The 14,094-nt window shown below is 36.2% G+C and overlaps 1 protein-coding gene across 5 annotated transcripts in view; it reads left to right on the forward strand.

The window, feature by feature from the left end:
- The window catches only part of TOPAZ1 (testis and ovary specific TOPAZ 1), a 100,728-nt gene that overhangs the window by 23,261 nt on the left and 63,373 nt on the right, over window positions 1-14,094 (forward strand). For all 5 annotated transcript variants that reach the window (XM_042955510.1, XM_042955512.1, XM_042955509.1 and 2 more), the window contains 4 exons: window positions 6,756-6,820; window positions 10,757-10,893; window positions 12,286-12,371; window positions 13,102-13,227. In XM_042955510.1, the coding sequence (XP_042811444.1) occupies window positions 6,756-6,820; window positions 10,757-10,893; window positions 12,286-12,371; window positions 13,102-13,227 (414 nt within the window). The remainder of the gene's footprint in view (window positions 1-6,755; window positions 6,821-10,756; window positions 10,894-12,285; window positions 12,372-13,101; window positions 13,228-14,094) is intronic.

Below are 14,094 nucleotides of genomic sequence, written 5' to 3' on the forward strand. Positions count from 1 at the left end.
CTCAGGTCATGATCTCACGGTTCATGAGTTCGAACCCCACATCGGGCCCTGTGCTGACAGCTCAGAGCCTGGAGCCTGCTTCGGATTTTGTGTCTACCTCTCTCTCTGCCCCTCCCCCACTCTTGCTCTTTCTCTGTCTCTCACAAATAAATAAATGTTAAAAAAAAATTTTTTTTAAGATATCTGGCCCCCAAATTTGGGAATTAAACTTTGTCTCTCTCTCACTTTACATTTTAGGAATTTGAGGGGATAAATAGATTGACTTTAGGACATATGTATGGCCTACTACTTTTCTCCTTTTACATAGTTTTCTGTGAATTTTTATAAATGCTTCCTTACTGATATTTTGTATATATTTATATAATACTTACGGGATAAATATTCATGGAATAAGTATATGTATATTCTGTCTTTTCCAGTGACCTTTTATTTTGTCTTGTGTATGTAACAATTTTTAAATTTAACCATGATAGGAATTACTTAATTCTAGTTTTGAACCCCATATAGCTAAAATGCTAGCATACCGTTTTAAAATTTTTTTATTTTGAAATAATTGTAGATTCACAGGAAGTTGCAAAAGTAGTATAGAGAGGACCTGTGTATCCTCCACCTAGTTTTTTCCTGATTACGTCTTTAAATGCAACATCAGAAGCAGGAATCTGATATTAAATGTATAGTATAGATACTTCTCTGTATTTTATTAAATGGGCAGACTCTTTTAGCCACCACTGCAATCAAGGTAAAGAATTATTCTATCACTATAAATATCTCCCTTATGTTATTCCTTGGTTACACTTTTCTCCCTAACTCTAACATTCCTAACCTTAGCCAACCATTAATCTGTTTTCCATCTCTGTAATTTTGGTATTTTGAAATAGATGTAGATTTGCTGGAGGTTGACTAGAAGATTATCAATTTTGTTACTATTTGAAAAGAACCAGCTTTGGTTTTATTAATTTTTTTTCTCTGTTGCTCTGTTGTTTTCTATTTTACTGATTTCTGCTGATCATTACTTTCTCCTTTTTTCTGCTTACTTTGGATTTAATTTGCCATTCATTTTGTAGTTTCTTTTTTTTTTTTAATTTTTTTAATGTTTATTCATTTTTGAGAGACAGAGTATCAGAGTGCAAGCCGGGGTGGGCAGAGAGAGAGGGAGACACAGAATCCTAAGCAGGCTCCAGGCTCTGAACTGTCAGCACAGAGCCTGACGCGGGGCTCAAACTCACAAACCGTGAGATCGTGACCTGAGCTTAAGTCAGAGGCTTAACCAACTGAGCCACCCAGGCACCCCTCTTTTTGTAGTTTCTTAAGGTTACAACTGGGGTCACTGATTTAAAACTTATTTTCTGAGACAATTTAGTGCTATAAACATATCCATAAATACTGCCTTAGCAGGATCCCACATTTCTTTTAACTTTGAAATAGTTATAGATTCACCACAGTAGTGGTAAGAAATAACAGAAATCTCATGTACTCTTTACCCAATTTCTCCCAATGGTAACATTGCAAAGCTTTAGTATAATACCACAACCAGAATATTGACACTATAATACAGTCAGAGATACAAAACACTTCCATCACCACAAGGATCCCTTATGTTACCCTTTTATAACTATGCCTGCTTTCTCTGTGCCTCCCCCTAACCTCTCCTTAACCCTTGACAACTGCTAATCTGTTCTTCATTGCTATAATTTTGTCATTTCAAGATGTTACAGGGATGCCTGGGTGGCTCAGTTGGTTAAGTGTCCGACTTCAGCTCGGGTCATTGATTTCACGGTTCGTGGATTTGAGCCCTGTGTCGAGCTCTGTGCTGACAGCTCAGAGCCTGGAGCCTGCTTCGGGTTCTGTGTCTCCCTCTCTGTCTCTCTCTGCCCCTCCCCCACTCATGCTCGCTCACTCTCAAAAATAAACATTAAAAAAAATTTTTTTAAGTGTACTACATAAATGGAATTAGATATAGTACGTAACCACTGCAGATTGGGGTTTTTTTCACCCAGCATAATGCTCTGGATAGTCATCAAGTTTGTGGCATGTATCAATAGTTCATTCATTTTGATTGCTTAGCAGTATTCCGTGGGATGGGTTACTACCATTTATTTAAAAGCTGTTCACTCATTGAAGGACAACTGTCTTGTCTCCAGTTTTGGGCTATTCCAAATAAAGCTGCTATAAACATTTGTGTACAGGTTTTTGGTGAATCTAATTTTTAGTTTTTCTGGGATCAATGCCCAAGTCTGTATTTGCTGGGTTGTATGGTAATTGTATGTTTAGGTTTTAACTTAGGTGAGTTCAGCCTCCAGATTACTCTTCCACAGTAGCAGTTAGTTTAAATATTTTTTCGGTTCTTGTAACCTCAGCTGGGCTGTTTGGAGTCTAACCTTAGAGAGATACAGTTCAAGGATCAGCGAGAGATTTGCACCAAGTGTATAACCAGATTTCAGGGTTTCCTGTCTTAGGTTCTCTCCTTTCCTGGATTCTCATCCTTATTTCCCAGTTTCTGACTATGTCCTAAATTTAGCCTTCCAGTTCATTGTTTCAGCAAAGCAAGTTCTTGGCCTTCCCAGGTGATTCCAACTAGGGCCTACCTTCAGGAATAAAACCATGAAAGCAAAAGAGCTGGTCAGTACTATTCCTTCTTTCCAAGTGTAGACTTCGCTCCAGATTCTGCCTGCTTTTCATATCTTTCCAGTGATTTTTTTTACATTTTATCTAGGGTTTAGAATTGTTAACTGCAAGAGGATTATCCCAGTAAGACATACTCTGCCATTTCTCAAAGTGGATGTATTGTTTATTGTTTTTAATTTTATACAAACAGTAGCATACCATTCTTTGTCTTGCTTTTTAAACTAAATATATAATGGAGATTGTTTCTTTTCAACGTATGTAATTATGCCCTGTTTTTCTAATTGTATAATTATCCACTGTATGGATATACTCTATTCAACAACTTCCACTGTTGGTGGACAGTTGCTTTGTTCCCATTTTTTGCAATTTAAATATTGCTGCATTATGTACCCTTGAACATAAGGCATTTTGTATATGTGCAAGCATTTTTGGATTAATTCTTAGAAGTAGAATTGTCAGATTGGCCTACATAAAGATGACTGTGATTTATACATTCAGCAACATTGGGTAAGAATGCCAGTTTTCTCCCCACACACTAACCAACTCAGTATTAAAATTTTGTCCCATCTGTCTATTTTTACAAATGACTTTTAGTTTTAATTTGCTTTCCTCTTATGAGACTAGTTAAGCATCTTTTAGTATATTTAAAGGCCATTTACATTTTTTATGAACTTCCTTTTTATGTTCTTTGCCCATTTTTCTTCTGAGATTTTGATTTTTTTAGTTGTAGGAACTTTTCATGTATTAAATATATTCTTACATCACTCATCATCAGGGAAATACAAATGAGATATCACTTCACACCTGTCAGAATGGCTAAAATTAACAACTCAAGAAACAACAGATGTTGGCGAGGATTCAGAGAAAGGGGAACCCTCTTACGCTGTTGGTGGAAATGCAAACTGGTGCAGCCACTCTGGAAACCGATGTGAAGGTTCCTCAAAACGTTAAAAATAGAACTACACTATGATCCAGCAATTTTACTGCTAGGTATTTACCCAGAGGGTACAAAAATACTGATTTGAAGGGATACATGCACTCCAGTGTTTATAGCAGCATTATCAGCAATACCCAAATTATAGGAAGAACCCAAATGTCCATTGACTGATGAATGGATAAGGAAGTTGTGTATATGTACAATGGAATATTACTCAGCCATAAAAAGAATGAAATCTTACCATTTGAAATGACATGGATGGAGCTCTAGAGTATTAGGCTAAACAAAATAAGTCCATCATAGAAGGACAAATACCATATGATTTCACTCATGTGGAAGTTAAGAAACAAAACAAATGAACCTGGGTGGGGGGAGGAGGGAAAAGAGAGAAAGGCAAACCATAAAACAGACTTTAGCTGTAGAGAACAAACTGAGGGTTACGAGGGGAGGTGGGCAGGGGAATGGGCTAAGTGAGTGATGGGTATTAAGGAGGGCACTTCTTGTGATGAGCACTGGGTATTCTAATGAAGCTCTTCCCCATTTCAAGATTTAAAATTTTTCTTCTGTATTTCCTCCTGGTGCTTTTTTCTGTTGTTTTTTATTATGTTTGAATTTTTTATCTATCTGAATCTAACATTTATCTTAGGAGAAAGAAGGTAGAAACAATGTAACCTTTAAAAAATTTTTTTTGACAAATGGCTTTTGTGTGCTTTGTATTCTCCAGCATAAGAAAATATCTAACATATTTATATTCACACCTGTTGGTATCATAATTTATGGTTTCTGCTTCTGGTATCATGCTTAGTCTTTCTCCACCCTCCAAATTATAATTTATCTCTATTTTGTTTTTGCTATTTCTGATATTTTTTGTATTTAAATCTTTTTTTTTTCATTTTTTTTTTTTTAAATTTTTTCAACGTTTTTTATTTATTTTTGGGACAGACAGAGAGAGACAGAGCATGAACGGGGGAGGGGCAGAGAGAGAGGGAGACACAGAATCGGAAGCAGGCTCCAGGCTCCGAGCCATCAGCCCAGAGCCTGACGCGGGGCTCGAACTCACGGACCGCGAGATCGTGACCTGGCTGAAGTCGGACGCTTAACCGACTGCGCCACCCAGGCGCCCCTAAATCTTTAATGAACCTAAAAAGTATTTTGACATATGGTGAGTTGCTACCAAACTTATTTTCTATCCAGTTAGCTAGACTGTTGTTCTACTTCCATTTATTGAATCATTTTTTCACAAATTTCAAATGCTATCTTTAAATTTTTCAAATTTTTATGTATGGAACTATTCCTTCTCTTTCGTTTCATTGATTGCCCAGGTCCTTTTACTGATACCATATTGTCAGTTATTTGAAAAATAAAAATGGCAAGCAAAATAAAAATAAAACAAGGAACGCTTACTTTAAAAGATTCTGAAATGTATTATAAATCTAAAATATTTTTTGGCTGTTCTTATATTTTCCTAAGAGTTCTTTAAACTCACATGTAAAGTAGTTTTTAAAGTGTATGAATTAACTTAGGGAGAACTAACATCTTTACATTTAATAATCTCATTCAGGGGGCCCCTGGGTGGCTCAGTTGGTTGAGTGTCGGACTTCAGCTCTGGTCATGATCTCACTGCTGGTGGGTTTGAGCCCTGCATCAGGCTCTGCTGACAGCTCAGATCCTGGAGCCTGCTTCGGATTCTGTGTCTCCCTCTCTGCCCTCCTGAGCTCGCACTCTCTCTGTCTCTCTGTCAAAAATAAATAAACACTTAAAAAAAATTTTTTTTAATCTCATTCAGGAACATAGTATATTTTTGTATTTGTTGATGTTTTATGTTTCTCACTTGATTTTTCTAATTTTCTTCGTAACAGTAGTATATGCAGTGCGTATCATTATGTAATGTGTGATTATGTACTTTAAAAAAGAGTAGTTGCTAAGAGAGTGCATTTTCAGAGTTCTCATCACAAGGAGAAAATTTTTTTCTTGTTTTCTTCTTTTTGTTGTATCTCTGTGAAAAGATGGATGTTAGCTGAACCAGTTGTAATGATCTGACAATATATATAAACCCAACCATCATGCTGTATGCTTTAAACTTATACCATAATATGTATCAATTAATTCTCAATAAGACTGGAAAAATGTTTAATAATTAAAAAATAATTTTTTTTTTAATTTTTTTTTCAATGTTTTTTATTTATTTTTGGGACAGAGAGAGACAGAGCATGAACGGGGGAGGGGCAGAGAGAGAGGGAGACACAGAATCAGAAACTGGCTCCAGGCTCCGAGCCATCAGCCCAGAGCCTGACGCGGGGCTCGAACTCACGGACCGCGAGATCGTGACCTGGCTGAAGTCGGACGCTTAACCGACTGCGCCACCCAGGCGCCCCAAAAAATAATTTTTTAAAATTAAAAAGACTTGAAAGATATAAAGTAAGATATTAAATGGTTATCACTGCTCAAATGATAGGTGATTTGGAGGTTTGTTTTCTTGGTGCTTGCCTGTTTTTTCAAAAGTTTAAGCATTTAGAACTTTCTTATAATTGGAAAGTCACAATTCCAGAACACTAATGTGAAATGTTTTAAGTATAGTGATATATAAAATACATACAAATACTTCCTTTTTAAATTTTTTAAAAATTTATTTTTAAGAGAGACAGAGTGCGAGCAGCGGGGAAGAGAAAGAGGGGGAGACAGAGAATTGAAAGCAGGCTCCAGGCTCCAAATTGTCAGCACACAGCCTGACACAGGGCTTGAACTCATGAACCACGAGATCATGACCTGAGCTGAAGTCTGATGCTTAACCGACTGAGCCACCCAGGCACCCCATATAGATACTTCTAATGAGAAAAATAAATTTATGTTCATAAATACCATCTGAAAATAAAAATCATTTGAAGCTTTTTGTCTGAAAGAAAACAAATGTAACTTTAATTGTTCCTAATAACTTTAAATGACAGCCTGTATAATTAAAAGTGATGCCAAAAGCTGAGAAAATATATTATTTCTATTAGTTTTTTTTTTAAGCAACAGTGGAATTTTTAAGTCAATATTCATTATTTTAAATAATACAGAGTTGTGTTTTTGGTTGGCCATCAGGTGGTGGTTTAATTAACATCTAATAAATTCTAGTATGTCTGGTAAGCCTCAGCTTAATATGGAATACAGAGATACTCACTTGTACTTTTTAACCATAATCTCCTTATAGCATAGATTTTCAGAAGAGGTGACTATTAAAGAAGAAAAAGAAAATATTTTTGAAGTTTGCAAAAGGTCTGTAACATTTTTAATTATGTAACTTTAAAATAGTCAAATAATTTGTATTTTGAGTGTGTTTTTCATTCTCTGCTTTATGTACTTGGGCCACTATGCCGTAAGCCATATAGGGGTATTATTAAATTGGTGTATCAGGTACACACAGATGTCAGCAATACTGTAAGTTACCTTAAAGCTGTCACAAAGATTTTTGAGCCATTAAAATATTTTTCAAGGAAGGAGTAAAGAGTAGTGATAAAAGAAAAAAGAATGTGTACATGACATTTGTGAAGGCAAAAGCAGCTGAAATCAGATGAATATTGCAGTTTGCAGGTATCTGACATGGTTGTGGTCATGAGTACTGCAAGTTACAGTACACTCACTAGAATATATGCAAATACAAAACTTAGAGTTGGAGGATACCTTGGAGATCACCTGACCATCCTGCACTCCCATTTTGCTGTTGAGGCAAGGTACACTCAAATCAGGTGACAAATGTGTTCAAGTCTTTTTATGTTAAGACATAGTTTTCAAAGTGTGATTCTTGTAGTGGCAGCAGCATCTGGGAATGAGTCAGAAATGCAAATTATTTGGTCCCATCCCTGATTTGCTAAATCAGAAACGCTGGAGATGGAGCCCATCAGTCTGTGTTTCAACAGCGCCCCTTAGCTAGTCCTAAGAGGTGCTCAAGTTTGAGAACCATTGTATTAAGGGAAAGCTAGGTAAGAATTAGATTGGCACAGAAACCCAGTACGATTCATGACCATTTGAAAATTTTTAAAGGAAAAAATGACAATTTAACTTTTTTATTCTATTGAAAGCATTTTGCTTACAAACTAAATAGTGTCATTGTAGCCTGCAGAGTTTTATCATGATTTTGGATCTACCATAATGACCAGGAATGTTGACATTGAAGTCACTACATTACCCTTGGATTCAGTCATCCAATCAAAAACAAAAAGTTTTACTAGATCATCTCTTCCATCTGTAAAATTCCATAATTCTTATTTGTTTATTGTATGTTATTGCTTTTGTTTTGAGGGAGGTTATTATTGAATGCACATATTAATTATGTCCCAAGTTGGAAAGAGAAGTATCTTTATTTTCTGTGTAATTTTTAAGCCCCGTCAATGCTAGTAAGTTTCAACTGTTGTAAGTGTGGGACCCTTTTCTATTTTTACTCTCCATTGGTCCAGGGAACCCCAGCTGAAAAAGCTTGTTAGAATTGTTTTTAAGATAAAATATATTAGCTGAGAGATCTTTCTCCAAAAAACTGATTTCCTTATCTATTAGTTGTCTGTTAGTCAGCTTTGAGATACTTCCTCCTCTCCCCCTTGCTTATTTCTTTTTCTAGGTAAGTGAAACTCCAGAAAACTTTTTTTTTGGGGGGGGGGGGGGAGATTTTAATTTTATTTTAATTTAATTTAATTTTTTATTTTTAAAAATTTACAACCAAATTAGTTAGCATATAGTGCAACAATGATTTCAGGTAGATTCCTTAGTGCCCCTTACCCATTTAGCCCATCCCCCCTCCCACAACCCCTCTAGTAACCCTCAGTTTGTTCTCCATATTTATGAGTCTCTTCTGTTTTGTCCCCCTCCCTGTTTTTATATTATTTTTGTTTCCCTTCCCTTATGTTCATCGGTTTTGTCTCTTAAAGTCCTCATATGAGTGAAGTCATATGATTTTTGTCTTTCTCTGACTAACTAATTTCACTTAGCATAATACTCCCCAGTTCCATCCACGTAGTTGCAAATGGCAAGATTTCATTCTTTTTGATTGCCAAGTAACACTCCATTGTATACATATACCACATCTTCTTTATCCGTTCATCCATCGATGGACATTTGGGCTCTTTCCGTACTTTGGCTATTGTTGATAGTGTGGCTATAAACATGGGGGTGCATGTGTCCCTTCGAAACAGCACACCTATATCCTGTGGATAAATGCCTAGTAGTGCAATTGCTGAGTCGTAGGGTAGTTCTATTTTTAGTTTTTTTGAGGAACCTCCATACTGTTTTCCGGAGTGGCTGCACCAGCTTGCATTGCCACCAACAGTGCAAAAGAGATCCTTTTTCTCCGCATCCTCGCCAACATCTGTTGTTGCCTGAGTTGTTAATGTTAGCCATTCTGACAGGTGTGAGGTGGTATCTCATTGTCGTTTTGATTTGTATTTCCCTGATGATGAGTGATGTTGAGCATTTTTTCACGTGTCGGTTGGGCATCTGGATGTCTTCTTTGGAGAAGTGTCTGTTCAAGTCTTTTGCCCATTTCTTCACTGGATTTTTTTTGGGGGGGGGGTGTTGAGTTTGATAAGTTCTTTATAGATTTTGGATACTAGCCCTTTATCTGATATGTCATTTGGAAATATCTTCTCCCATTCTGTCGGTTGACTTTTAGTTTTGGTGATTGTTTCCTTCACTGTACAGAAGCTTTTTATTTTGATGAGGTCCCAGTAGTTCATTTTTGCTTTTGTTTCCCTTGACTCCGGAGACATGTTGAGTAAGAAGTTGCTGCAGCCAAGATCAAAGAGGTTTTTGCCTGCTTTCTCCTCTAGGATTTTGATGGCTTCCTGTCTTACATTGAGGTCTTTCATCCATTTTGAGTTTATTTTTGTGGATGGTGTAAGAAAGTGGTCCAGGTTCATTCTTCTGCATGTCGCTGTCCAGTTTTCCCAGCACCACTTGCTGAAGAGACTGTCTTCATTCCATTGGATATTCTTTCCTGCTTTGTCCAGCAAACTCTTTTTAAGTTTTTCTAAAATTGGTTATATAGGATCTCACATATTAAAATAGAGTTGAAACTGTTTATTTTTGTTTATTTTTTTAACGTTTATTTATATTTGAGAGAGAGAGTAAACAGGGGAGGGGCAGAGAGAGAGGGAGACACAGAACTCCAAGAGGGTTCCAGGCTCTGTGCTATCAGCCCAGAGCCCAGCACAGGGCTCAAACTCACAAACTGTGAGATCATGACCTGAGCCAAAGTCAGATGCTTAACCGACTGAGCCACCCAGGTGCCCCTAGTTGAAACTGTTTAAATCAGCAACCAAGGACAGTAAATTTTTTATATCTTCTTCCCAAAGGAAGCTCTCAAGTACATGTATAAATTTATTAAATATACTTATCCCAAAGAATTAATTTATAACTCATTCTTTTTTCACTATACTATCAATAGAATAATTGGATAATCTTTTCTGTTAGAATGCCAGCTCAGTGCCTCCTTGGACATTTTGTCTGGCATGATCAAAAGTATTCTGCTCAGGACAGCTGGGTGGCTTGGTCAGTTGAGCGTCCAACTTCGGCTCAGGTCATGATCTCATGGTTCATGGGTTCGAGCCCTGTGTCGGGCTCTGTGCTGACCGCTCAGAGCCTGGAGCCTGCTTCGGATTCTGTGTCTGCCCCTCTCTCTCTGCCCCTCTCCCACTCATGCTCTGTCTCTCAAAAGTGAATAAAGATTTTTAAAAAAAGTTTTTTTGGGGCGCCTGGGTGGCTCAGTCGGTTGGGCAGCCGACTTCGGCTCAGGTCATGATCTCACGGTCAGTGAGTTCAAGCCCCGCGTCGGGCTCTGTGCTGACAGCTCAGAGCCTGGAGCCTGTTTCGGATTCTGTGTCTCCCTCTCTCTGACTCTCCCCAGTTCATGCTCTCTCTCTGTCTCAGAAATAAATAAACGTTAAAAAAAATTTTTTTTTAATTTTTTTTAAAAGTATTCTGCTCTAGTTTTAACCCAACCACCTTACTCCTGCCTCTACCCTGGCCATTTAACAAGCATTGGTTTTCTATGTAAGAAGGCAGGAACGCTTACTGAAAATAATGAAGAATCATAGTATGGTAACACTATACAGCATGGTATATAGTATATACATAGTGTTAGGTTGTGTTTCCACTCGATTCTCATTACTTTAAAGGTTTTAGAATAAATTTAAATTCTGATTTTGTTTTTTTCTGCTCATACAGCAAAGATCCTAAAAATTCAGAGATGGTTGGTGAATGTCAGTTATCAACATTGGCCCCCAAACCTCTGTGCTTATCAGTGCCACCTTTGAATCTAAGTGCTCATCAAGAAGACATATTACTGAAGCCCTGGATGAATGGTACTATTTTCTTAATATAATTATGTTGCCTTTTGATAGTATAGAAATTATGTGGGAGATTTTTTTCACCAAAAACAAAAAAGGTTAAAAAAATCAAAACCAGCCTAGGATATGTTAAAATTAGGAAGTTTGTATACCTTTACTTGTAAATACTTTTGATGGAACAATTTCTTAAATATCTGTACTTACGTGATAGTTGTAGTGCAAATAAATTATAGGTTATACCTAAAATATTCATATTTTAGTTGAATATTTTAGAATTATAATGTATTTTAAAATTTGTGTTAGTTTTTTTGAAAATCCATAAAGCTTTTGAACAAAATAAGCTAGATTGAGGAATGAATTTGGAAACAATAAATTTTCTTTGTGTAGCTCACACCTAATTGTCCCTTCCTGTCGTTGACTTTGTGCTTCCTGGTGTCTTGTAGGACTGCAGCATGTCCAGATGATTGTGTGTTTTATCTTAAAAAGCCTTAACAGATTTTATAATGGAAACTACAGCAAAACTATGCAGCAGAAACTTCAGCTTTTTCCAAATTCTGTCTGAATGCTGCCAACTGAAAAATGAAATTATTTAAAATAAAAAAATAAAATATCTTTAGAAAAAAACATTTCCAGATGTCCTAATTCTCATTTTAAAGGACCAACATTAAGGAATAGGGTGCCTGGTATATTAGTCAGCTCAGGCAGCCATAATAAAATACCACAGACTAGATGGCCTAAACCACAGAAATTTATTTCACACGGTTCTGGAGGCTAGAAGTCTTAAGATCAGGGTTCTGGCAGGGTCTAGTTTCTAGCTCTCTTCCTGGCTTACAGATGGCTGCCTTTTTGCTAAGTCCTCACGTGGCTTTTCCTTGGTGCATGTGCATGGAGAGAGAGCAAGCTCACTGCTGTCTCTTATAAGAGCATTAATTCCATCAGCTCAGGGTCTCTTCCTTATGACCCCATTTAACCTTAATTAGTTCTGTAAAAGACCCTATCTTCAAATAAAGTCACACTGAGGTTTAGGGCATATGAATTTGTGAGGCTCATTTCATAACACTTAGGTTTGTCACTAATTTACTTAGAGATTTTAATTGTCTATCATATTTGTTTAACATGGAGACTGTCATTTGAGTGCAGTGTTCAGTGCTGCTGTTTTAAGGCTTTTAAGAAAGTATCTTCAGCTTAAAATGAGTTTAAAATTTTACAGTTAGGCCTAGAAATACTTAAGGAGCACCAAAGATGTAAATAATTTCACAGGAATACACATGGCAGCATAGTCTGTGAACTGAGTATGAGTAGTCCAAAGTGAAACTTTAAACAGATAGTAGTAGTCATCTGTTCATTGTTATGAAGGGAAGAAGCTATAACATATTGGTATTTGATGTGATTCTTAATCATTTCTAGATTTCAGATTTCCAGGAAAACATTCTCTCTTAAAGCTGCAGAATCCTGAAACTTGTGAAATATTTAAGAGGGAAAAAAATGTAGGGGTAAGTCCCCCATTTAAAAAAAAAAACCTTACAAAGCACATATTTTGGTTGTATTTCCCTATCATTTGTTAAGCACTTCTGGACGTTTACAGAGTTTGAATGACACTTGGTGATGAGAAGCAGAAAATGAGTAGTAACTCAGAGGATATTCACATATAATGTAAGAAGTTGAAAGCAGAAGGCTGGGCAGGCGGGGTGGAGAGGGGATATCCAAAACAGAAAATACAGGATGGATAGTTCCTGGTGATAGAAGAGAAAACTAGTGATTTAAAGCTGTTTATAGGAAAAGTTTGTTGTATATATTTTGAATCTGTCATTTCTCTTTCTGTTAATCAGAAAAGCTAAGAAAAATCTGAGTTCTAAATAAATGCATCTGAAATATGGTACATGTTGTAAATAGGACTAACTTTTTGTAAAAGCAAACAGGGCAAGTATGTGAGAAAGGGAGGGGATGTAAAACTTTTAAAAACATGTAAAGTAAAACAGTAGTAACTTTGATGGAGTATTTTCAAAATATTGCAAAAAGTCAGACAAACCACTTTGAGTTGGTTTTTTTCATCATTTTTGAAAATATAAATTAAGTTGGGAGTTTTATTTTTTTATCAAGTCAGCAAGCAATTTGTCTTGGTGCAGTTTTGGGTATAATTTCTGGTTCCTTCAAATGCTTTCTTACCTGATTATGGTATTTTTTTACAATTAACACAGAAAGAAAATTTATTTAATTTTCTAGGTGTTCCAGAAGCCCCTAGGGTTGATGCTACCCCATAGATACTGCAAATTTCATTTTAATACATTACGTGGCTGTGAGCGATCACAATGCAAGTTTGCTCATGTGCCTGAGCAAGGGGATGAAAAGGTAAAATATGTAAAGTTCTTGAAGTAGAGATTGTTTTCAGATTATCTCAGTTATATGTTTTAAGTCAGATTTTCATTAACCCCTAATAGCATAGATGAGCTTTGTCTGGTTTTGTGCTTTAAATAAATCATACAATCTGTATTCTTTTGTTTCCGGCTTCTTTTTGCTCAATATTTTTGAGATTCATCTATATTTTTTTATTTAATTATAAACATGTCTTTCTCATTGTAATATTGAATATTCCATTTTGTGAGTATATCAAAATTTATTTTATTGATAAATATTACTTTTGATTCATTGGATTTCTGAATTTGGGAATTACAGTAGTGATGTTATCAGTGTTCTTTTGTGTGTCTTTTGGTGAACATATGTGTACTTTCTGATGGGTTATACTTAAAACTGGAATTGCTGAGTCATAGGATCTGCATATATTCAACGTTAGTTGATAGTACCAAACAGATTTCCAAGGTGGTCTGCCCAATTACACTTTTTCACCAGCAATGTCTGAGAGTTCAGCTTGCTTCATAGCGTTAGCAGCTCTTGGTATTTTAATTTTAGCCATTCTAGTGAGTGGGGAGTGATGTCTTCCTTGATGACTTACGAAGCTGAGCATCTTTCAAAATCATTATTGGACACTTGGATACACTCTTTTTGGAAATCTCTAAATATTTTGCCTGTATTCTATGGGATTGTCTTTTTCTTATATACCTTAAGAATTCTTTATATATTCTGGGTATAAGTTCTTTATTGAGTATGTGTATAGCAAATAACTTTTACTACTGTAAAGGTTGCCTTTTCACCCTCTTAAGGTGTCTTTTGGTACACAGAACAACTTAATTTCTACGTAGTCCGATTCTGTCGATCTTT

The sequence above is a fragment of the Panthera leo genome, chromosome C2, assembly GCF_018350215.1.
Source record: "Panthera leo isolate Ple1 chromosome C2, P.leo_Ple1_pat1.1, whole genome shotgun sequence".
Lineage (NCBI taxonomy): Eukaryota > Metazoa > Chordata > Mammalia > Carnivora > Felidae > Panthera > Panthera leo.